The sequence below is a fragment of the Musa acuminata genome, chromosome BXJ2-8 (assembly GCF_036884655.1).
Source record: "Musa acuminata AAA Group cultivar baxijiao chromosome BXJ2-8, Cavendish_Baxijiao_AAA, whole genome shotgun sequence".
NCBI lineage: Eukaryota > Viridiplantae > Streptophyta > Magnoliopsida > Zingiberales > Musaceae > Musa > Musa acuminata.
In genome coordinates, this window is record NC_088345.1 from 6,114,045 (window position 1) to 6,140,099 (window position 26,055).

General features: G+C 37.2%; 2 protein-coding genes across 5 annotated transcripts in view; both read left to right on the forward strand.

Moving 5' to 3' along the window:
• LOC103975100 (probable acyl-activating enzyme 16, chloroplastic) overlaps positions 1-13,403 on the forward strand; it is a 39,897-nt gene extending 26,494 nt beyond the window's left edge. For 3 of the 4 annotated variants that reach the window (XM_065120321.1, XM_065120322.1, XM_065120324.1), the window contains 9 exons: positions 213-371; positions 498-551; positions 620-700; positions 2,081-2,218; positions 4,404-4,563; positions 7,418-7,497; positions 9,862-10,004; positions 12,821-12,878; positions 12,984-13,403. In XM_065120321.1, coding sequence (XP_064976393.1) covers positions 213-371; positions 498-551; positions 620-700; positions 2,081-2,218; positions 4,404-4,563; positions 7,418-7,497; positions 9,862-10,004; positions 12,821-12,878; positions 12,984-13,076 — 966 coding nt within the window. In that variant the 3' untranslated portion in view covers positions 13,077-13,403. The remainder of the gene's footprint in view (positions 1-212; positions 372-497; positions 552-619; positions 701-2,080; positions 2,219-4,403; positions 4,564-7,417; positions 7,498-9,861; positions 10,005-12,820; positions 12,879-12,983) is intronic. The other variant, XM_065120323.1, reaches the window with a different exon arrangement.
• A 606-nt stretch (positions 13,404-14,009) lies between these two features.
• On the forward strand, positions 14,010-25,976 carry LOC135618908 (AP-4 complex subunit epsilon-like). The gene is made up of 11 exons (XM_065120325.1): positions 14,010-14,972; positions 16,715-16,900; positions 16,985-17,200; positions 17,275-17,385; positions 18,461-18,658; positions 18,759-18,890; positions 20,744-20,800; positions 20,889-21,005; positions 23,189-23,266; positions 23,338-23,481; positions 24,460-25,976. The coding sequence occupies exons 1-11, from the start codon at positions 14,364-14,366 to the stop codon at positions 25,513-25,515; spliced, it is 2,904 nt and encodes a 967-aa protein (XP_064976397.1). The 5' UTR covers positions 14,010-14,363; the 3' UTR covers positions 25,516-25,976.
• Positions 25,977-26,055: the final 79 nt, after the last annotated feature.

The window sequence follows — 26,055 nt, forward strand, 5'->3', positions numbered from 1 at the left end:
GGTTATGCTTAATTCATCAACTAATGACTCCATTACTGGTTACATTATTATGTCCAACTTTCTGAAGCTCTTTAGGACTTGACTCGATTGATCTAAAATCATTGCCAGTTGTTCACTACTTCACTTACTAGAATGTCTACGCGGAAAACTTATCAAATTATTTTTATTATCTTATGTTTATTTTTCGAGTGAGAAACACTTTATTTGTGAAGGGTGGATTCTTAACAAAAGAACACATTCAAGAATCATTAATTATAGTTGTGAAAGACTGGTTGTGGGCAAGAATTGTTGCTGTACTTCTCTGGCCACTGCATACATTGGCAATGAAGCTAGTTTATAGCAAAATTCATTCTGCAATTGGAATATCAAAGGTACTAGAATATAGAACTTTTGCATTAGAATCAGCAGTCTACTTTGCTTTTTGATTATAATCAAAAACTATTTTATGCATTTTGATGTCTTGAGTAAATTGCAGAGATTTGTTTGCCACATTGCAGGCTGGTATAAGTGGTGGTGCGAGTTTACCATCGCATATTGACCGGTTTTTTGAGGTTAGAATCCTTAAATGATGTGTTATTGTAGCATTAAGGACCGTAGTTTATTGACAACTCTGTTTCAGGCTATTGGTGTTAAGGTGCAGAATGGTTATGGTCTAACAGAAACTTCTCCTGTTGTAGCTGCTCGACGGCCATCTTGCAATGTATGTTGCTTTATTGTAGGAATTCTTTGTGATGCAGAAATGTGTTTGTAAATAATTTTCCATGTACCAATGTCCATTGTTAACTAACAAATGGTGATAATTTAGGATTCATTATTTACTGGTTGATTAATATTTTGCTAATGGAATTGGAAAATAACAAAGAAAATCCAGAGTTTCTCTGAGAATCATGAACCCATATCAAGGTTGCCAGCCCACTAAGTCCTCTTTATTTACAGATTGCAGCTTTTCAGCAACTGTGCAATTAATGGTTAACTAACTTTTGGGTCTATCCTATTAAATGCTATAGAATGGTCTCTTACTTTATATCCCCTCAGCATGCATGAGTAAGTTGGAATACTTGTGTGCACGTCAGAAACCCAAAATTTCAAATATGAGAAAGAGAGTAGTTAACACGCTTGAGTATGTTGGAATACTTGTATGAGCATGTTCGAATGCTTGTATGTTGGAATACTTGTATGCGCGAGTATGTTGGCATACTTGTGTACACATGAACTACAAACCCTTCTTTTTGGAGGGGGAAAAAGCTTTATGTCGTTAGTTCATAATCCTGGTTAGTTGCTATGGCCAAATTATTGAAGACTTTACATTTGCAAATGTATATGCATATCTTAAAATGATGTGTGTTCCTAAACTGGCACATACATATGTTGGGGAAAAGAGAAGTGAAGTTTGAGAAACTACTTAGGCATTCTATGCCTGATGAAGGCTCCAATGTACCATAAATCTGCTAAAAGTTTGTTACTTTTTGTGTTTCCGACAGAAAGGAAATGTTGTGTTCTTTACTATTTAATTAAACATAATTTTCAAAGGAGGATTCTTATTTAATGACCATAGTTATTCAGTTATTCTTATGTAGAATGAAGTAGATCTTTAATTATGTATTACAAATTAAAAACTACTTTGATTCACAATTATGGGTGGTGATGTTCTTTATCCATCTTGCAGTTAAAACTTCTTAGGAAGAAACTTTCTGTTGAAACAAAAAGAGTAAGTCACTACCCAATGAAAAGTCCTATGGTGGTATGACTCCATATGCATGATTGCTTGCACCAAATAATAACTTGAATTAGATATTTTTAAGAATATAAATTGGAATTTTGCTGGTAATTTTAACTGAATTATATGGCATGTCACCAGAACCATTCCATGTAATATGCAAGATATATGCATATTTTATCTGGGCCATGTCAGGGAACAAAATTGTACTAGAAAAACCCTGTTATATTGTTGTTTTGATTTTTTACTTCCCCTTTTTTGTTTGTTTGCATTTTCATTTAGAATTTGCTTTCAATCTTCACATTTTACTCTAATGCTAATTTTTTAATGAAAATTTGAATTTTTATTCTTTTACATTTGAAGGTTCTTGGCACAATTGGCCACCCGCTTAAGTACACAGAAATCAAAATAGTGGATATGAAAACTGGTGAGGTTCTTCCAGATGGTTTAAAAGGCATTGTCAAAGTCAAAGGGCCACAAGTCATGAAAGGTTACTACAAGGTAAAATTTAATGATATGAATTAATTGAAACTTGCAGTCTACAAATGGAACTAAAACATTTTTGAGATGTGAACGACACTATGCAACCATCATTTGAATGAGATAAGAAGGAAGAGTAGGAGGAATAGGAAGGAAGAGGAGGGGGATTACCTGATGAGAGGCAACCAGCGGACAATGAGGCAGATGGTGGTGGTATATATAATAATTGAATTGAACTGGGCAGCCTGAAATGGATCAAGTCTCCATACTAATTCATGCCCTGATCGGTCCAGGCAAAACAGGATTCCATGATATAGATTTTGGGCATACAAAGATAATGTGCTGCTGAAAAGACAAAAGGGAAGAGGAAGGGGGAGAGGGAGAGGGTGGAGAAAACTGAAAAAAGAGGAGTGTACATTTTCTTCTTCCTCTTCTCCATCTTTTTCGTCTTCTTTCTTTTAATGGGCTCGTCTAAAAATCAAAATTCTAAATACAAGAGTAGTTCAGTGTGGTTCTTCGTGGGCTCAAGAGCTCATTAACCAAGAAACTCCAAATTCAATATGAAGACTTTTAGGGAACCAGGTCGACTAGAGCCAATTTGTTAGGACTCCAAATTCAATTTGTTAGGACTCAAGAGCTACAGTGCGGACCGGTACCGGGCGGTCCGCGTACCGCTGGCCTGTCGGACTGGTACGTACCGCCCGTACCGGGCGGTACGATTCGGTATGGCAGACACTGGTTCTAACACAATTCAACCATCTTAGAATTGGATCATCATGAGGCAATTGGAAACTTAGAATTGAAAAAGGTATTGGCAAACAGGTGATGTAAAATTCCTGTCCCATATTGGTGTTGTCTTGTACTTAAGGAAACTGGAATACATTATTAGAAGTTACAAAGATATATTTAAGAAAAGGGTGCTGATGATTTATTTAGAGTTCTTTATATGAATCAATAGAAATTTAGTTGTTTTCGAGTGCTAGTTGGTCCTAATGTTATCTCTTAGTCCTCTTATGTTTCCTCCTATTTCTAACCAATATTCTTCCTTTCTACTCTTCAAAGCCAGCATTTTGCTGTTGTTTATCACTATATATTTGCTATCTTTTTTGATGTGCCTCACCACCCCACCTTGCATCACTATGTTATCAGCGCCCACTGATCTAATCTCATGTGATTTAAGACATGCTGGTACACTTATTGGAGGGAAAGAGAAGAGATGAGTGAGAAAATAAAGGGGAAGGAGACGAATTTGCAAGCTGAGGCCGATAAAGTAATATTCATTTGTTGACAGACGATCTCCTCCAATGGCTGATGGAATTAATCGGGTGTCTCTTTCACAAAATAGATTATGGTAGGATCAAAATAGATTGAGGATTGTATGTTTGAATGCCAGAAACAGTTCTTTCATGATTGCAATACATATGCGGGTGAGGAGCAGACGATGCTTCCACTTGAATCTCGATGACTATAGGATCAGGGTGATAATTAAGCATTCTGTCCAGTGAGCTTTCTGGTCATCAATTTTAGTAGTCCAGTTCCTGATTTGAATCCTGGAGTCCGGCTGACATGCAGTCACAACTAGGAGATGCAGAAATACAGTGTTCTATCACTTACCTGGTTAACCTTGCCTTCTGTTCTTCTCGTGTGTGTGTGGTGCGGAAGTGTATGATGGCCCTGGAATTGGTTAGTTGTTGATGGAAGTTATACACTCTCGAAGCATTGGAAGTTTTAACTTTTCTTTTGGAGATGTGGAAATGGAATTAGAACTATCTATAATTAGTTGTCTTTAGTAGTTTTAGACTTTTAGAACACCTGACAAGTTTCTTTGCTGGTCCATAGTCCAAAAATATCTTGTCATATTCTTATCATGTATCAGGAATTTAGGATATCGTAAATATGGCTGAAGTGTTTCATATTTCATTTTGATCCAAATGGCTCTTCATGAATTATTTGTGGAAAAAACAACAGTTGATTTTGTGTAACATATATAGTAATGAACCCAATGATACTGTTTGTCTGACAATAAAATATGTTTATCACATTTATGCTGGTGTTTATCCTTCTAAAATTTGTGAATGTCTCCAGACAAAGAAGAAGTGAACCTAATAAATTTTTAATAATAGAGAGGATCATTTGGAAGTTGAATCAACTTGTGTTGAAAAGGACACCTTCCTCTTAATGGTCTTATATTGTTCATTGCCCATAGAATCCATCTGCTACAAGTGAAGCTGTAGATGAAGAGGGCTGGTTTAACACTGGTGATATAGGTTGGATTATACCGATGCATTCCATGGGGAGGAGTCGTAACTGTGGGGGAATGATTGTTCTTGAAGGACGATCAAAGGACACAATAGTTCTTAGCACAGGTATATCCAAAAGCAAATTTCGTATGTAAATGCTCTTCTTCAGTTGTTATGTAAAACTATAAATCTTTATCTGCACTTTGCTTTGACTATGGCTTTATTAAACATGTTAAATTGCAACCTACAGAGATTATAATCATTAGTGAAGATTATTAGATGTGGTTTGCATAAGAAGTTACTTTTTGATAAGAACTAAGATCTTGAAGATAGTACAATTCTGTAGAAATAGAAGCGGCAAAAGTTCTTGTATAAGTTTCTTAGTAAATGGACAAGAGCACAACATGCTGGAAAGTAATATGACACAAAATTGTTGTGATGACAGACACATTCAGTTTTCTGGAACTAATGGATCCAAAAGTAGTTTAGTTTTTGTGTACGTGAGCAAAGATTAGGTACATCTCTAGAGAGGCAAAAGCAAAATAAAAAAAGTAATAGAAAAACACAACAGGCTACTAATGCATCTTAATATCTTATAATGAACGGATCATAGCAATTACATCAATTATTTGATAAATCCTTATTAGATTATGCATATAAAGATTTAAATTTTTTTTTAAATTTTGGCTTTTGTTAATTCAGTTAATGATAACAGAAAGTAACTGGCTTTATTTATATTTTCTCATAAATATTCTTAGACCTGAGCTCCTATTCATTACGGTTTGCAGTAGTTAATGTCTCTCATTAAAAGATCCAAAATCTTCATCCATGCCAATTGTGGCAACACTTGCCCTGTGTTTCATTTTTTTCTTTTCAAAGACTTGCTTGTAAACATAAAGACGCTATTGGATTAGCAATTATATGTCATGATAATTCAAGATCGAAAATGCTAAACAGCTAAAGAATTTTAATCATGCTTGTGTGCTACCTTGTGCATCTCATAGACTAAGTCATGCTGCACCATTTATTGAAGAAATTGTCTTCCCTTGAACCATTAACGTGGAAGCATTTATACTTTTGTTTGAACCAACCATGGGACCATTATACACTATTATGTTGAATAACAATACCTGCTGATATCATCATATTCCTAAATATGAGACTTACTTGCAGTACTATGTCAACATCACTTGCAGGCATAATCTCAATCCCCAAGTGTTACTGACCATACCTTGCTGGTATGCTGATTGTAGCGGTTGACACCAAGCAAGTTTTGAGATATTGGTCTAAGATCCGTACTTGTCCCTGAGTGGACCAGTACAGTATCAGTATAATGGGGGTGTATCATATGTCAATACACCCGCATACCGAGCAGTACAGGTCTGGCTGGTCTGGACCAGCCAGTGGACCCAAAAATTAGGTTTAGTTTTTATCTTTTTTATTAAAATTGACCTAAGAAGTCTTATTAATCAGTAAATATACATAAGTGTTGACTAAGTAACGAGTAAATAATGAATCAAAAGATGTTTTAAGTGTGGATTATGAACAGTATATAAAGAAAAGCAAATCAAAAAATTTAATTCCATACCAGCATATCACTACCAAATAATCACCTTTGATTCATGAGAGGTGGTTCAAAATTATAATCCTGAAGGACTTGTGCATGAAAATACTCCCATGACATTTGATATTGTCAAACAATGTGTTCACTAATGTAACAACATGGTAGCAATCACAGTCTCATCGTCATTGACAACCCGTGTTGCAGACAAGAATGATCATGACACGTATGGCTCTGCTGAAATGTAATTGAGTTGCTATTGTCATCATTATACTGATGATGTAAGTCATAAGATGCATCATACTCTAAGAAAAATGACCAAATTATCACACTGCTGGTCATGAGCAAGGTTTGCAATTTCAGTTATTGGACCTGTGCCAGTCCATGGCTGGACCGGATGTATTGACATATGGTGCATCAGAACATACCACAGTATTGTTGGGGTAGGGAGAGGAGGGGAGGAAAATGATGAAAAATAAGAAGGAAGAAGAGGCGGTCGTGAAGGAGGAGAAGACGCACCAGAGTGGGCAATGAGTGTACAGTCAGCAGCGGACAGTGGTTGATGGGCATGGGAGGGTGAAGTCGAGGAGTCGTTTTTTCATTCATGCTAGCTGAGCCCTATGCAATCTCGTACTGGGGTACTATAGATAGGTCCTTGGCTGGATCGGTACATACCAAATGCACCGGTGTATCAACACACAAGACACTTATATGTGCTGAAGAGAGGAGGAAGGAGAAGAAGGAGAAGAGGAAGGAGGAAGAGAAAGGAAGAAGAGGAGCTGATGGAGGACAAGGAGGAAGAAGAAGGAAGAAGAGAAGAGGACAAGACAGTGGAAGAGGAAAGGAGGTGGAAGTGTACCGGATGGGGCGACGAGCAACTGTGGGCCTCATGGCAAGCATGAGAAATCATGCATCCCTAATCCGTAACCCTAAGAGAAAAAATATATGATATATAGACCAGACCGAACCACCTGATTTCGGCTGGTCCAGGCATGTCAATCCAACCGGTATTTGATTAATTGTTCCCTCCCATTGCATGAAGCAAACACCTAACTGTTTTTTACTTTTGCTTGGTGATAGGAGGTTTACAAAGGTAAACTAATACATTGAATAAGTGGTTTTGTTTCGTATCATGGCAGTTTGTGAGTGTTTGCTGAACATGATCACACACGATTATACTATTGAAGGATGTAAAAACTATTGCAACCATCTTTGACTTCGAAATTTCTTTGCCTCACATATTTCATTATATTCTAGCTAACTATACCCTTGTCTATGGGTATCAAATATTTTGTTTAATTCAAATGTTCTCCTATCATGATAATAAAAACCAGGAGAATATAGGATACTATCTACAAATTTATGCTTCTTTTGCGTCCGGTCTTTCATAGTATTTTGACTTGATTGGAAACTTTCTAGGTGAGAATGTTGAACCAACAGAGCTCGAGGCTGCTGCCATGCGAAGTAGTTTGATACAACAAATTGTGGTCATTGGTCAGGTAAAGGAGTACTACCCATTATTATGGTTCTAGACTTGGAAAATAAGTTATAGATTTAATATGTATTATTTAAAGAGAACACAAACTAAATTGAGTATTCTTTGTATTTATGCTTGCATTCCATGGAAGTGAATGCATATCTTAATTGATGTTAGTGAAAGTTTTTATTAATTGTCTCAATCAGTACTAAAATTTTATGAGTGGTAATTTTGAAGAGAAACTCATTGTCGATCTGTACTTATGTTTAAATTGCAAAGAAGTGAATGAGTGTCTTGTTTGATGTCCTTGAAAAGTTTTTACCTTATGCCACATATGTAGGTTTCGCTAACTACTCTTGCTAGACACCAATTCTTCATTCCAGTGATATAAAATTTAAAAAAAATCATTCTTCATATAAAAAAAGTGTTGTCAAATTGATTGTGTATATTCCAAGATTTTAAATCTTGGTCCAGTACTGGTTTCAGCAATCTACCAAACTAGTATGATCTGGTATATGGCAAAGTACACTAACCTGTACCTCTCGATACCAATTGAAAAGGCAAAAAAAACTATTTACTGACTGTAACTGGATCATATGGTCCTGATACAGTCTGGTGTACTTGGCAGTATACCAACCATAACACCCTGTACCAATAAAAAAATGCAAAAAACAAAAAACTGACCTTTAAGTTCCAGAGGAAGTTGGTTCTAGTACTGATTGAAATAGGAAGCCTGTAGAGCATTGTATTAACCAGTTCTACAAGTGTGACTCTATCATCCTTTGGTCCTCTTTCTGACTTTTGAACTTGCTTGCTGCCTGTCTGAGCATCACAATGTGTGGCTATCATTTTGAGTGCCTGCACAAGATAGATTCTATATTAGATTATCCTTTCATTTAAGAAATGTAATGGACATTTCCAAAGTTTAGAGAACTTTTAAAACAGCAGTCCTGTTTTCTAAATCCATGTATGTCCATCCCAGTTAAAAGATTTAGGAAACTTTGTACTTGTATTTTATCAGATTTTAGTGAGTTTTTGTACTTCCATTTTAAAAAATCTGCAAGGCATCTTCAGATTTAACAAACTTTTTAAGCTTTTATAATTAATACACCCACAATGTTTTCAAAATCCATGCATTTCCTTTTCTGTGCAAATCTAAAGAGAAACAGAGCAAAAACAAAATGTATGTTTGGTTTATCATGGCTTTCCCAAAATAATACGACTTGAAAATAATTTGTTTGTTGACTTATGAATTCATTCTATCTGAAGCTTTAAATCTCGGTCCGGTATAAAACTGATGTTTGGTTGGACCATTGCCATGCTTGTATTGACCATAGTAAGTGTTGTTGCCATACTGGTCCATATTAGTTAGATCGGTGGGTTCTAATTCTGTATCCATCCAAACCATGTTAAACTCAGTTTTTTAATGTATGTTTGCTTCAATAATAAACTAATACATTTTCAAAGATCCTGTATGAACCATATATCAAAAATACATAAGCAGAAACCTTCTGAAATTGCAAAATATCAGCATATGATACATGTGTTATGTATATTACAAGCCATACCTTAAAAGTAAAAGTCTCCTACAGTCCTACTTATACCAAAATTAATGGTGTAGTTCCTCGGAATGCAATTGGCACTAGAGATCAATAATATAAATCTAAAGCATCCACTTGTGATATTCCAGTGAATCGTTGTTAATAGGTTTGTGCCAATTGTGGATAAACAGAGGAACATCATGTGGCTTTCTTGTAAATTAGAGAACAACAAATGGTTATGGTATTTACTTTTTTGTGTGGGGCTTGAGATGTACAATTGGTGCCTATTGGTATGAGTGACCTGATCAAGTACAAGTTGTATGACCATGATGGTGGGCACTGATAAGATCTGCGTGGATTTGGCTTGAGACACAGATCCAGCTTGAATTAATGCTTTGTTCATCACTAAGATGAAGAAGCACAATCTCCTCATGGCAACATGTTCTAGATCACTAAAGTAATGTGTCGAAGGAACCAAATAGGCATGAAGCTTGGACTTTTTAGATAATGGGACGGGTCAATTGACCAGACAGTGCTTATCATTTGATTCGACATTGCAAAGTAAGAAAACCTACAAGTATGCCCGGTACTATGACCTTATCACATGGTCCACCTCGTATGAACCAGTACTGTACAGATTGGGTTGGTCCATGCACTGCTTCTTCTTTGGACCAGTAAACACAGTTTGGTATGGACTAGTACATTCGGGTTTTAAATCATGATTGTCCTTTCATAACAATTGACTAACTGTTATGTTTTCCTTATGTTAGCTTCCTTATGAAACTTTGTAGCATTGTGCTAGCTTGTAACATCTTTGGTAGCTTATTGGCACAAATTGTATGTAGGATCAACGGAGGCTTGGAACTATAATTGTCCCAAACAAAGATGAAGTTTTAGCAGTAGCTCGAAGGCAGTCAATTGTAAATGATGACTCTGAGCTGAGTGAAAATAAGATGATGAGCCTGTTATATGATGAGTTAAAAACTTGGTAAGATCTATTATTCGCTTTGCTTTTATGTGTTGTCTCCATACCAATGTTTGAGGTACTTTTAAGTTTTAACAAACCATGACACTATTTAATTTGTTAGCTTCTAATAGCATGGTCTTTGTTCCCACTTCTGCCAGATTTCTTTCTTTCTTTTTGTAAGTCTAGCTTTTGTATGAAATTGTGTATAATACAAATTTCATGTAACCCAGTATTCTCTCATCTGTAAGTCACTGTTGCTTCCACTTTGGTTCCATATCTTTGGTCTACTTTTAGTATTTATGCAATTAATCCTGAACATTGTCTACTATCTCTTAATATGTGCCAGTTTTGTTGTAAACATGATGATTTTACGAGTTGATATTTCTCTTTTTTTTTTTAATGAAAAACCTGAAAATGACTTTAACATTGTTGATTGCCATATGATCAGGCTCTTTTGGTTTATATCATGTAGTAACTGTCTCCTTCTCTATGTTTCTCATTCTTCCAGTTGATGTTCGACACAAAATGCATGGGTACTCGATTATCACTTTCGAACAGTTTTTGTATAACAATGTCTTAACTCTTAAGTATTTCAATAACTTTCTTTTCTTCATGTGAGGCTATATGTATATTAATCATAAAATACTTGACTTTTTTAGTTTCTTTGTTATTAAGTACTAAAGTTTGTCTATCATCTTTGCCATTATGTTGCGGTGATCGAGGGATGTGATGAATGTTTCTTGATAGTCGAGTAGTTCATTGCCCATGTCTATGACATGCTTGTAACAATGGCTGTCATGCCTTATCTGGGATTGCAAGGTGGTGATTGCCAGAACAGTTCGACATTTTTAAGACATTTTACCTTTTGTGCATCTGTCTCGCCAGAAAATGTGGAATCAAAATTTTGGCACTAACTGCATCATGTGCACATATTCTTTAAGTTGGCTAATTCTATAGGCTATGTTTCTGATGTGGATCATACGACATCATCTTTTTTGGGATGAGCTTTACCATGCAATATAAACAACTTGTAACAAAACTCACCAGAATGCATGAATCAACTGAGAAAGACCTTATACTAGCCAGATACCAATATCATGTTGGTTCAGCATGGTGCTGAAACCGGTATTAGACCAGTATTTTAATTCTTGATACTAGCTCAAGTGTTTGATTATTAAAGAACAATTGCACAGTTGTTGCATGAAGCATTCCATGTAAGTGAAACAAGTGATTCCTTTCCCAATTTTGTATATAACAACAATACATTCCCAAATTTTGCAGGCAGACTTTACATTGTTTCAGAATCTTGTCCGGCCATAATGAAATTGAGGATATCACCCACTGACCAACATCCTCAGTTTTTCACATTGTTCCTCAAGTACCTGATACTTATTATTTTTACACTTTTATCCGTCTGGAACCTTAATCCCTATCTTCTCTGCATGCTGTTTGACTTCTGTCATTATCAATGCATCTTTAAGCTTCTTAGTTCTGATCTTTCCTTTCTGCACTTTAGCTACTCACCATTGAACTAATTGGGATTGTCACAATCCTTGACAAACTGAACTGTAAGAGCTACTTTCATGTCCATTTCTCTTATCCATATGATTGGTTGAGCGGGTTGGAAGCAGTGTGAGAGAAAAGCTGAAGAGATAAATTTGGTTGTCAATGGAAACCCTTTATCCTCTCCTCTCGATATCACTAGATAAACACAGGTTTTCTGTTTTCTTTTTCTTTTTCAAAATCCTGAATTTTTGAACTTCACAACCAGGAGATTTTTTCTTCTTTTCTTCCCTCCATCTTTCAACTCCTCACAACCAATGTGCAATGTTAAAAGTTGTTGTGCAAGTCATCTGACCAATGCATGCCATCTCTCCTTTTTAGATGCATATTTCAACCTTAATTGTTGCTGATCAGATTTCAATGTCTAACTAATTTCACAGAACTGGCATATAATTTTATTTTCATATTCTCCCAAGTTTCTGATAAAATGCCTAGAGAAACCTTTTCTTCATCAGCTCACCGGGTGAAATGTCTTGTGTAATCTAGTGTTGCAAATAGCATTGTCTCATCAGTTCAACTGTGACATTTTGAATTCTTCTATTGCTATCCTTATTTGCAGTTCAGTTCCTTATGATACCTGATTTCAACAGTAATTAAGCAACATTTGATGATACACCAATGAACTTTATGATTGCATCAAACAAGCAGAGGAACTTGTTAGGACTCTAGCTAGGAGAGTCCTAATTAAGAGGGGCATTCATGTAAAATCTATCTAAGTCGACTCCTATTAAAGAGGTGAAGAGGCCTGGCTAGGATTTGAAGGTTTTTTCTTAGAGAAGAATTAGGAGTTGTAAAGCAATAGGAGTATTGAGTAGGAGTCCTATTATGAGTTAGGATTTAGAAACCTTATAAATTGTCATGTATTCATCATCTTTTGATAAGCAATAGATGAATCTTTTCTGTAGTCTTTGAGCAGCAACTTGGAGGGAGAAACCCCTATAGAGTTCCAAGGAGGTCGATCCCCTTAAAGAGATCAATCCCAAATTTAGAATCTACAAAGGTTCTAATAGAACTATGATACGTGATACATTGAAGACAGCAGCATAGTAAAAGCACAAATGTATAGAAGTTAGAATGTTGGTAAATGCATTTTTTTTTTCCCTTACAGATTGAATGCTCAAAATCGTCAATTAGAAAATTTAACCATCGATAACCTGTTTAGCTGGAAAAGAATCTCTATAGGTCTTAGCTAAAGTTCCCAGGAATTTCATGTCCAAAGCTAGTAACAGTAACAGGAACGAAAGGATGAAAAACTGATGTCTACTTTACTGCAGGACTGTTGGTTTCTCTTTCCGGATCGGACCCATACTGATAGTGGACGAGCCCTTCACGGTAATCTCCTTCCTGATTTCAATTATTTTGCTCAACATGATTTTTAGTCCATACCATGTCAAATATGTCTTAATCATAATCTTGTTTTTCCACTTCTGTATTCAGATTGATAATGGTTTAATGACTCCAACCATGAAAATAAAAAGGAACGAAGTTGCAGATCGGTACAGGGAACAAATTAAGCAGCTATACAAGTAAATTACTGCTCGAAACTCTTTTCTTGTTTGTTATCTGTTGAATGGCTGAAATAAAAGCTTGGAATGTATCTTGACATTTGAAGTTAGGGACAGTAACATCTTCCAATGGATTTGATTATTCTAGCCTTACAAGTGTGAAAGAAAAATAATCATGTGTCAGAGATATCATCAACACTGACACTATCAATCTGCAATCTGTGTATGCATGTATTATAGATTAAAGCTCCTTGGAAGTTGCTATTAGCTCAAAAGATTAGAGGCAAAGAGCTCAAAAGTATAACTAAGGAGCTTTCTTAATGTTTAAAACAGATGGACGAATCTGTGTTCATAGTGATCGGTACTTGTTGATTATTAATTGATCATTATATTTTAATTATTGATTGAATGAACTGTCATAATGTCCGGCGTAGGTATATTATTATTGTATCATAAGATGGGGATTGATTTCCAAGACAACAATCAAGTATGTATTCCCTATTCACTTTCTACCTATACCTTAATGTAAATCTAATGCATTCTTATGGAGACCAACACAGCAATATTTTCACAGAATAAAGCATGCATATATCATTATAATTTACTTAAAGATTCATAACTATTTTAAATTAAATTAATTATTTTTGTAATATTAAAATATATACAATTTGCTTATATACGAGCTTAAACTAATTGGCATCACATATTTCGTACCAAAAATTGTAAGGCAAAAGATATGGTATTTACAAACTCAAGGGGATAATAGACATGTGAAAAGCCACCGTGCATTATATACTGAATCCAATGCCTACGGATGCTTTCGTGCATGTCGTTATTATCGCCTCGAGATCACATGTAAAGTGATAACTTCACCCAAATATTCCTCACCTCCACCCTTCTCATTCCTAAATCCTTAACTAGCTTGTATTTATGTGTCTTAGCCCAAACCGAGACCATCATACACCCAAAGGGTTCCCGGCCCGTTCTCCACTTCTATTCTCACACCCTAATTTTCATCTCTCCTGTCAAGCGAGGAGAACAAACCAGAGATCGCTCTTTTCTTCCTCCTCCTCTGTGCGTGTCTTTAGATCTCCATCTCAACAACGACCTCGATCCTCGACCTGGATCTGGATCTGGATTCTGCTCTTCCGTATTTGATTGGGAGATCTCAGAATACGCTGAATCTTTGCGATCGAGGCGAAACTGGGATAACGAATTCGGGAGTGGGAGATCTGAATCTTCCAAGGAGGAGAAGAGGAAGTAGATCGTCCTAGGGCTTTGGCTTCGTGCGATTCCGCATCGGGAATTGGGGATGGAGCAGCTGAAGACGATCGGGCGGGAGCTGGCAATGGGCTCCCAAGGGGGCGGGTGGACCGGCCAGTCCAAGGAGTTCCTGGACCTGGTGAAGTCGATTGGGGAGGCGCGCTCCAAGGCGGAAGAGGACCGCATCATCCTCCGGGAGATCGACTCACTCCGCCGCCGCATCGCCGAACCAGACGTCCCCCGCCGCCGGATGAAGGAGTACATCATCCGCCTCGTCTACGCCGAGATGCTTGGCCACGATGCTTCCTTCGGCTATATCCATGCTGTCAAGATGACCCACGACGACTCCCTCTCCCTCAAGCGCACCGGCTACCTCGCCGTCACCCTCTTCCTCAGCGACGACCATGACCTTATCATCCTCATAGTCAACACCATCCAGAAGGACCTCCGTTCCGACAACTACCTCATCGTTTGCACCGCCCTAACCGCCGCATGCAAGCTCATCAACGAGGAGACGATCCCCGCCGTCCTCCCCCAGGTGGTCGACCTCCTCGCCCACCCCAAAGAGGCCGTCCGCAAGAAGGCTGTTATGGCCCTCCACCGCTTCTACCAGCGATCCCCCGCCTCCGTGTCCCACCTCATCTCCTACTTCAGAAAGGTGCTCTTTCCACACTTATTAAAGTTTGTGACTGAATCCTCTATGCTTGCGTTTATGCTATTTATGGCAACTTGTTTCTTAGGTGGTCGTCGTTGAATTTTTTTTGCACTTAAAAGGATGCTAGTATGTCTCCGGTTGCTGAGGCACCTCGTTTGGCTCATTGGTGTTTGTTTGTTACCACTTTCTCTTTTTTCATCACAATGTTTTCCTTGCAAGTAGAAAGACTGCATGAGACAGAACACTCAATGAAAAAGAATTTGAGTTCATAAAACAAAAGTAATATGTTCAGAAGGATTTCTGAACTTTTTTTATGGAAACATTGAGGGATCCTCAATCTATGTTCTTTAACCATCTGCCAATTATGAATCTTAGCTTTGTGGCTTACATTGACATCTTAGAATATACAAAGGGTTGACATGAAAGCACCCAATGAACTCTTTTATGTGTAAACATGATGGATTACCTTTTCTGATTTCTTTAGGGCAGTACTGAGACAAAAAGGCTTTTCTATTGGTTTTATTGTTAAGGAACAATGGAGCAACATTTACAATGTTCATATTAACAGGTGGTTTTAGGAGAAACTAATAGTCTTCGAGTTTGCAATTGACATCCCTTTATTATGTTACTGGATTGAACTGGAAAAGAGCAGAGTTGGAAGCCTATATTTATTCTGGCATGGGTCAGATTACTTCGGAATTCTACTGCACGTATTCCAGGCTCAAACTACCATACTTGGACCATGTTGTAGATTTAGGAAGGGATACTTTAGAAGAAGTGGATCCATGATGTTGTCTTGATTTGCATCTTTAATTTAAGCAATCAAAAGATTTTAATCCCTACATCAGGATTCAAGTCAAGGCTCAAACCAAATTAGAATATGATTCAGTCTAACTAGTTCTCTTTCCTAAGAATTTTTATCCTACTTGGACTAGGAATATAGTTGTATTTTCTCCTTGTTTTTAAAGGCTCTTTTGAAAGGCTTATAGATTCCTATTAAGAGTCGTATTAGCGTCCAAAAGACTTAATCTTGGTAGTGGTGGTTAGGCTATTTATATTTCCTATTTAGGATTATATTTGGAGAGTTATAAAGTCCAACAGAGGAACTTTGCGAGAATGTGAGATTAACTTTTCATCTCTCAACTTATAGACTTTACGGTGATAAGTCTTGTTGAGTTTTACTTTCTTGAGGAATAACAGGGGGAAAGGATCCTCAGAGGATACTAATTGAATTTATCCACGATAAACTCTCTATAGTTCCTTTCTTTTTCTCTCTCTCTCTTATTCTTCTTTCTTCTCTCTTGTTCTACCTCTATCTTCTAGCTTTTCTGTCTTTGTTCTTTCTTGCTTCTCTTTGATCTTTCCTATCTCAGGGAGGATATCTTTCTCCCTTGAAGAAAGAAGACCTGTGGTAAGAGGGGAAATACCCTATCAATGCTGTCATCTCCTAATTTTGTTTTTGTTAGTTATTTTTCTCATCCTGATATAACTAAGTTTAGCTTGTTCTGTTACATCGTCCCATATAGGTCTGGATAAAATGCTTGATATGTGGAAATGGTTAAAAAATTCTATCTGGTTCGAACATTTGTCTGTTTATTAACTTTTATATATTGTGATGTTTTCATAACACGTTGCTTTAATACATTTATTAATTCTCATTACAGTCTTTTACAATGATCTACTACTTGTATCTGGCAGGCCTTTTCAGGAGCTAATATATCAGTTTGTTGATTTTTTTTTTGCAGAGGCTATGTGACAATGATCCTGGAGTGATGGGTGCAACACTTTTTCCTCTTTTTGATCTCATTACTGCAGATGTAAACTCATATAAGGATCTGGTTATCAGTTTTGTTAGCATTCTTAAGCAAGTAGCTGAAAGAAGGCTTCCGAAGGCCTATGATTACCATCAAATGCCTGCTCCATTTATTCAGGTATTGTGCTACCAACAATACTTGATCTTTAACCTACTAATTTATTCAGTTTTATGTTGGTTAGCATCCTATATTTTGCTGCAGATAAAGCTGCTCAAGATTCTTGCACTGCTTGGTAGCGGTGATAAGCAAGCAAGTGGACACATTTATAATGTACTTGGTGACATATTTAGGAAATGTGAATCATCGAGCAACATTGGTAATGCTGTGCTATATGAATGCATATGCTGTGTTTCATCCATCTACCCAAATGCTAAAGTACTAGATGCTGCTGCAGAATCTACTTCAAAGTTTCTGAAGGCATGTCTACTTTTTGTTCTTGGTTGATACTTACATCTTCTGTCTCAGTCTAATATCTACACTTCTATGGGCAGAGTGATAGTCATAACCTCAAATATATGGGCATTGATGCTCTTGGCAGACTTATTAAAATAAATCCAGATATTGCTGAAGAACACCAACTGGCTGTTATTGATTGCTTAGAGGTAAGAGTAGTTCTTATAAGAAAACATGCTTATAGATATTTTTGTACCTATATTTTACTAGTTTTGTAAGGTGGTTTATTTTGTTCTGGGGACAATATAATTATTGATGGTAGTCTTGTATGCTAAATTTCCATGAAGAGTTAAAAGGTTATTCGAATAGTGCTTGATAAAAGTATAAATAAACATATGTAACTTTATTGAAGTTTGATAAACTAACTTGTACAGTCTTAAGCTTCAAGCTATGTGCTAAACTCACGTGTATGATTTGGTCCCATGTCTGGCTTGATGCCACTAATATGAGTTGGCAGAATGTACCCATGTGCTTCACTTTAGTTATTGCTAGAAACATATGGATCTACATTACTCGAGCATTTCTCAACAAGTAGTTGACATCGTGTGTGCCATGCATGTGCTAGCCTTAGGTTGGAAGCATGTCTTGTGCCACACCAGTCACATGTGCACGAGGACCAATCTATTTTGACATCCGTAACCATAGCAGATAGGTAGTTGCCAAAAGATGGTGAGGCACATTAAGTTGTAATGGGAGGAGAGGATGGTTGCCAAAAATGGTAGATCAGGGGGATGCACATTAAGTTGTTCATGATCTGCCTGAAAAAAGGAGTGATAGCAGTCAAAATGGAACAAAGGTTGATTCTAGAACAGTACTTATAATTATGTTTTGTTCAAACTGTTAACATATGTTTCAAGCATATGCATTAATGTTCTTGGTGTACTTATACATGCTTGCCAAAATAATGGAGGAGAGGATGGTTGCCAAGAAAGGAAGACCAGGGTGATGCTCATTAAGTTGTTCATGATCTTCTTGGAAAAAGGAGTGATAGCAGTCAAAAGGGAACAAAGGTTGATTCTAGAACCATTAGACACCTAAATTAGTCTTTCTGGTAGTATTTATAGTTATGTTTAGTTCAAAGTTCAAACGATTAACATATGTTTCAAGCATATGCATTTATGTTCTAGGTGTACTTATACATGCTTGCTCACAACTTTTGCCATATATTTAAATATCAACCTAGAAACTGATTGAGCTAATTGGGGTTGAAACACATTCCTACAGGATCCTGATGATACCTTAAAGCGCAAGACCTTTGAGTTACTATATAAAATGACAAAATCTACAAATGTTGAAGTGATAGTTGACCGTATGATTGATTACATGATAAGCATCAATGACAATCACTACAAAACAGAGATTGCATCACGTTGTGTTGAGCTTGCTGAACAGTTTGCACCAAGCAACCAATGGTTTATCCAGGTAACTACTGTTATAACTGTGTTGTTTAGATCTTATTGCTAACCATATGTTTTATCTCTTATCTCTGCAGTTCTCTGTCTCTAACAATTTTACTTTCCAGACCATGAATAAGGTCTTTGAGCATGCAGGCGATCTTTTAAATGTTAGAGTGGCACATAATTTAATGCGACTAATTGCTGAAGGATTTGGAGAGGATGATGAAGGTGCTGATAGCCAGCTGAGATCCTCAGCAGTAAGTTCTTTTTTTGTATAGCTACCATATCTTTGTAAATGATGAACCAGGCTATCTCTGAGTGCACGAGGGTTTGTTCCACTAAGTAATATGCTCTTTCCGTGCATGTTTGGCCAATTTTTCAGAATGCTTAGCATTTTACTAGTATCTAGGTTTCTATTGCTTATATATTTGTACTCCAGGAATGGAGGATTTTCATTTGGAAGGAGGATACCATATGTTAAGTAAAATTCTCACAAGGTCCTGAAGGTCTTAATTGCTTGCAAGTAATTAAATTTATGAATGTTGGATCATGATACCTGCATGAAATGATTTAATTATTCATTTTTGGAGAATAATAAGATATTCACTAGCTGTTCAATTTATTAATATTGAAGTTTTTGAGCTTAAAGTAATTTGGTCTGAAGACTCTGATTGCGATTATATTTAAATTGTTCTGGTGATGTATCCATGTTGTAAAAGATTGTGTAGGATAGGATTTCTTCCTCTTGAGGAGCTTTTGTTCCTTTAATTTCTAGCTCTAGTTCATTAACTAACCATGTTTGTTTAGCCTAAAGATGTGTCAAAGTGGGCCTGCTTACGAGGCCTTGTTGTCCACTCATTGAGTTCAGGACTTCTATCTCTACCTTGAATGCTGAGCCTGAAGAAGTGGGTTCTCCAAAATTGCAGACCTGAGTTCCCTCCTAGTACCCTGACCTGTTCAATGACATCCTAGATTCTCTCTTCTCAGATTGAGATTTGCTGTTTTGTTATTTTCTGCTCTTCTTTATGAGGGTTCCAATAACTCTCAGGACACTTACCACCCACTGGTAGGATGTTGAGCCAAACTGTCTATGACTGGTAACTGGGAAAAGGTACTCTCATATCCGTTATACTTTTCCATTCTTAGAATAGCGTATTTCACTCTTTAAACACTGGTCTGGTGGTGGTGTATCAGACCAACTTATCAAAGGTTGAGGGTTCGAAGTGTGCCAGACTTTCATACCAAAGGTTGAGTCTTGAGATCTCATCCAATATATTTTGTACTCTTACCCTTTTGCCAAAAAAAAAAGCCTATTCCTATTTTCTAATTCACTTATTTTCTTGGGCACTTAAACAACCCTTCAATTATTCTTCTCTCCATTACCTTTTTCCTCTTGAATTTAATCATTTTTTCCATTTTCCTTTTCTCAATTCTTCCACACTTCTTCATTTAGTGGTTTGAAGTTTAACATTGAGCTTCTTTTTCTCCATTCTGAACTTGCTAAAGTTTATCTATGGAAATTCGACAGTATGCTTTCAATATATGTTCTCAAATATTTGGTTGTAATTTGGATGCAGCATGTTGCTGCTAAAATATTAAATAATATTCTTTGTAACAAGTTTCTTAAAATGGTGATTTTGCTTGTCTCCATAAGTTCTACATTTAAATGGACCACCATTTTCTACATGCTTTGAGTTGTATGTGTCGACAATATTTAGGAAATGCATGAACTTGGTTGTAGAATTTGGATTTGATTTATCGTGCTTGTTGTTTATGTGTCTAAACTATGAAACAACTGCACTAGATATTTTTCCTGATGCTTGTACCATACTATTTGAACTAACTTGTATTCAAGTTTAACTTTAATAGTATTTGGTGTTGCTGTCTTCATACTCTTGTGAATTATTTAAGTTAATTGCTCATACTTCCAATAATGCCCTTTTTTTTTTATTTAATTGAATCTTAGCTAGATGGTGTGTACTTATTCATTAAAAGAAAGATGCCCTTTATGGTCTCAGGCTCTCAGCAGTCATCTTGGCTGATTGTTTGGTGTATTCTAATCTTTTTTATGTTAGATGTATAAGTTCTAACTTCATTCTCTTCTATACAGGTGAATTCTTACTTACGTATTCTTGGGGAACCAAAGCTTCCATCTCTATTTTTGCAGGTACTTATCTGTTATTCTTGCATCTGTCTTTTTTCTTGATAGTTGTTTTATGAAAGCAAATTCTGTAACATATAGTGATCCACTTCAGGTCATATGCTGGGTTCTTGGGGAATATGGAACTGCAGATGGAAAATATTCTGCTTCTTATATAATTGGGAAGCTATGTGATGTGACGGAGGCCCATCTGTGTAATGATACAGTCAAGGTGTACTTTTAACCACATTTTTCTTGTGAAATAGAGAATTTTACTTGCATCAGTTTCTTGGAACACAAGAAATTTGGGTGTTTCACTAGAAACATGAAATACTTGATCAGTTACAAATAGTTAAGCAATTGATCCTCTATTTCTGAAACCATTTGATAACTGTTGCACCTTTTGGATCCTTAATGCATCTATTAAACCTTCATTGTTTCAGCATTTAGTTGCTTGTTACAGAAGATGACCACAGCTTGAACTGTGGTCATGCGCGCTTGGGTCCTAGTGGCTCTTTGTTGCCTAAAATTCTACTTATGTTTGATCATTTCTGCTATGAAGCTGGTTGGATACTAGGAATGGGATAGTATTCAGTGGACTTTCTGAAACAATTACCTAAACATGCATGATGATAATTCATTGGACTTTAAAATTAAACCAAGTTTCTGTGACTTGCCTAAAGAGTAGAAAAACCAATATTGTCACCATCAAGAGGAAATGGGAGAACAAAGCCATATGTGTTCCACAATGAAACTGATGAAACCATGGATTATACTGCACTCATTTGTCCTTTTAGTAAAGCATATTTGGTGAGGATCTTTTTATCATTATATATCAGCAATTTTCCTATCAAATTTTCATTGGTATATCTGGAGAAAGAAAAGAATCAAGCTATTAATGGAGCAGCAATTTCAATAGGCGCTCGGGCACTCGGGCGAGGCGAGGCGAGGCTCGAGCGCCTCGCTTCATTTCCAGGCGCCTCGCTTCAAAGAGGCGTTGCCTAGGCGCTCGCCCAAGACCAGGCACCGAGTGCTTCGAGCGAGCGCCCGAGTTAAACCAAGTGATCAAACCAGCGTTTTATGTCTGGTTCGGTCTCCGGTGCTTTAGTTGGTTCAATCGAACAAACTAAAGCATCGATATCAGCCTCCCAGCATCCCTCACGACTTCCCCAACCTTAACCATGCTTGTGATTCTGCCGCTGACATTTCCTCTCTGTTGCCATTGTCGTTGCTCTCCGCTGTCGTTGCATGCTGTCGCTGCTCGCCGCTGCTACTGCTGTTGCCACTATCGTTGCTCGTCGCTCTTGCGCCTGCTGTCGTTGCTCGCTACTACCACTGCTGCTTCTCTCAGTCAGCAACCTCAGTCTTACTCTTACACTGCGCCCCCGCTGCCGTTGCTACCGCTGCTATCGCTACTCGCTATTATCGTCGCTCCCGCTGTCGCTACCGCTACTCGCCGCTACTGTTACTCTTACTCCCTCTTCTCACATCGACTTGATAGTATACTGTTAACAGTATACTATTAATTGTATACTAGTAATAATGTTTTTTTATTTATTAGATTAATAATATATTATTTTAATTTTAGTACTGTTAATTTTTATTTATTTAAAATTATTGTTATTGTTTTGAATTTTGAGATTTTTTGTTAATGTGATATTGTGATTTTGTAAGATTTTTTAATTTAATATCATATTTTTATTTAAATAATTATATTTATTAATTATATTATATATTTTTATATTTTAGCGTCTTGCTTCGCTCGGTTGAGCGCCTAGCGCCTCGTGCGTTTTTGGACCTTGGCACCTAACGCTTTTTAAATCACTATAATGGAGGCTTTTTTTGGATTAATTCATTCCAATATGCTGAGTAATTTAGAAAGCTAGTAATTCCCGAACCATATAGAATAATGGCATTCATACAGAAAAGGCGCCAAATAACTCCAGATGGTTTTCTAGAGGATGGAAAGTCGATATACCAAATGGGAAGCTAGCTCCCTTGAATTATTTTTCTTTATTTTAATATATGTCCTATAATTACACCATATCTTTTATATCTTTCCCCTTACTTTTTGAAATTCCTCTTTTATTATCTTAATGAAACAAGTTTCAGTAGCCTGCTGGTTATCTGTGCCTCAAAAGAAAATGCAAGATGGTTTTGGTTCTATTATTTAGGATTCATTAGATTCATAAGCTTGATTATTGGGCTACTTGTTTGCAATCAACATTTTATCTGTTAGTATGGAGTATTTTCATAATGTGAACCGGTCCATTATTCTCATTATACATTATTGTTTGTGTGTCTAATTGAAATTATAAACTTAGTCATGCATCTGCTTCTTGTTCACTTTTTTTTTAATTACTTTAAGTGCTCTGATTTGCATCTTTGTTGATCTGTTCCAAATCTGCTTGACAGGCATATTCAATATCAGCTATCATGAAAATTTGTGCATTTGAAATTACTGCAGGAAGGAATGTGGAAATGTTGCCTGAGGTAACTGGTTTTTTTCTGCTTAAATTCGAGCTGGATTTTCAAGCTTGTTTAACTGTTCATCACCTGTGCAGTGTCAAAGCCTAATTGATGAACTGTCTGCATCACATTCGACAGACTTACAGCAACGTGCATATGAACTACAAGCCTTGCTATGCTTAGATAGTCAAGCTGTTGAAAGTGTCATGCCACTAGATGCAAGCTGTGAGGACATTGAGGTACATGCACGAGTAATTCCATTCTGATGGCCTTTTATTTTTTCCCATACTTGAGTTTTTGAATGCTATATGTTGTATATATATTCACAGTCATGATTTTATGTCTTGATACTGGACCCTGTGCTGATTCCTGGCTGGACTAGTATAGGTTTAGTAGGTACGGGCATACTGACACCCGATATACAAGCATACCGGTTGGCACTGAGAAAGAAAGGGGAATGATGAACCATGTGGGAAGGTGGCAAACGGTGAGCAAATGTGAGGCAAATCGGGAGAGAACGAAATGAGTGAGCAAGAGAGAGAGAGAGAGAGAGAGAGAGAGAGAGAGATTAATAAATAAATAGCAACAACTGTCAAAAGTCAAAAACATAAAAATATGATTTTTAGAAGAGAGATGATCAAGCAAGAGATAAACAAAGAGAGAGGAAACCTGATAGTAAGTCTGGTTTTCGCAAGTTCAGATGATAACCTAGTAACCAGACTGGACCTGACGATAAACCATGGTCTGCATGCCTATTCAAACCTGAACTAGTAAATACCATTCTGTACATGTTGGTCCAGACAAATTCTGATACCATGTACACAATATTTAATGTTCAATATTAAACGAGGTCAAAAAATAGGATGTAAAGGATAAAAATAGGTCTGCGTATAAAATTGCAGCTTTGTTGCAATTTCTTGTTAAAATTTAGCTGTCAGACATTCACGTACTACACTGGCTGTGATATGCTGAATACCTTTGATGATTTGGTTTTCCCATTTATATGTCAAGCCAATTCTTCACAGAAAGCTTAAACTACCTTGAAGAGGCTTTTATATGGTCTGCTAATATTTAAGCAAATTGCTCTCTGCAATTGAACCACGAATTATGACAAAATTAGTGTCATTTATCTAATTACGCCCTCTCATATTATTTGTCTATACATGGCAGTTCCATCCGACCATTTTAGTTTGCTGATAAAAGTGTTGTCATTGCAGTTTGATGGGAACCTCTCATTCTTGAACAGTTTTGTTCAACAATCTATTGAAAAGGGAGCAAGGCCTTACATTCCTGAGAGCGAACGATCAGGCACGTTCAGTGTCAGCAATTATAATAGCCAATACCAGCATGAAGCTTCGAGCCATACGCTTAGGTTTGAAGCATATGAACTCCCGAAACCCTCACCTACACCTGCTACACCTCAAATCTCAGTTTCAACACGAACTACTGATCTTGTTCCAGTGCCTGAGACGACTTACTACTATACAGAAAATAACCAGGCTTCTAAGTTACCACCAGTCTCCGATGCCTCTTCCGCAGATCATGGAATTAAGCTTCACCTCGATGGTGTTCAGAAGAAGTGGGGTAGGCCTACATATTCGTCTTCTTCATCTAGTACTTCTTCGGAGAAGAAAACAAATGGAGTTACCCGTATTGATGGGGTTAGCTCACAGTCACGAGGTACCTTGTATGATTCAAAAGGACAGCAGTCTGAAGTTTCAGCTGAAAAGCAAAAGTTAGCAGCTTCACTTTTTGGTGCCTCAGCTGGTAAAACTGAGAAGAAACTGGCATCCACCCAAAGGGCGCCCAAGGCTACCACAGCAATTGCTGAGAGACCAGGTGTTACTAGAGCTGTCAGCCCTGAGATTTCCAAACAGAAAGCTGCTTCTTCTCCCCCTCCTGATCTACTTGATTTGGGTGAACCAATCACTACTACCACTCCAACCATAGATCCCTTTGAGCAATTGGAAGGGCTGATAGGGCCAACACCGGGCCCATCAACGCTCGATAACTCTGTTACAACTAGTGAGCAAAAGGCACCTGATCTGATGACATTGTACACAGATACACCACCATCAAGCAGCAGTTCCATCAGTTCGGCTTTGGGAGACATACATTCCGCTGATAAGAACTCGCAAATGGCTAAAAATGTGCCATCAGTAAAGAAAGGCCCAAATCCACAAGATTCTTTGCAGAAGGATGCAACTGCAAGGCATGTGGGTGTGACTCCAACAGGAAATAACCCCAACTTGTTCAGGGACTTGCTGGGCTGAAAGGCACATGGTGTGGTTCCTGCATTGCAGCACTTCACATGGATCTTGATGTGAATCCCATGTTTGATGATAGGCCTCAATGACTTTGGTGGAATCTTTGACATTCGTGGGAGTGCCCAACTGGTTATTTGTTTGCTTGCATCCGTTTGGCCATACTGGAAAGACGTGCGTTCGAGGGTTGTAGAGAAGATGTCATGGGTTTTTAGATGAGTCCTTGTATTTAAGAGGCTAAACTTAGGAGTATATGTTCTGTAGTGTTGTTGTATGACTTGGTAGCCAAATTGTTGGTGCACTTTTTTCTTGTAGAAAGGGACTTCGATGCACATGATAGGGAAGCAGCCATCATTGAACCAATGGCTGGATGTGTGAGCTTCTTCTCCATGAGAGCTGTGTTTCTTTTATTCTCCTCTTTTTCTGTGGATTCAGTTTCTGTTGAAATAAACATTGAAGTTGTCAATGTACTTTTTTTTTCTTACAACTGCTGCTTGTGCAAAAGCACTATTTTTACTTTTTGGCTCTACCCTCGTACCAAGGAACGGT

Excerpts from the sequence above, each read along its gene's own strand:
- LOC135618908 (XM_065120325.1), top strand. The coding sequence starts at position 14,364 with ATGGAGCAGCTGAAGACGATCGGGCGGGAGCTGGCAATGGGCTCCCAA. Across the intron at positions 17,386-18,460 it reads CTGTTATTGATTGCTTAGAG|GATCCTGATGATACCTTAAA; the intron begins GTAAGAGTAGTT and ends ACATTCCTACAG. Across the intron at positions 21,006-23,188 it reads TGTGTAATGATACAGTCAAG|GCATATTCAATATCAGCTAT; the intron begins GTGTACTTTTAA and ends TCTGCTTGACAG.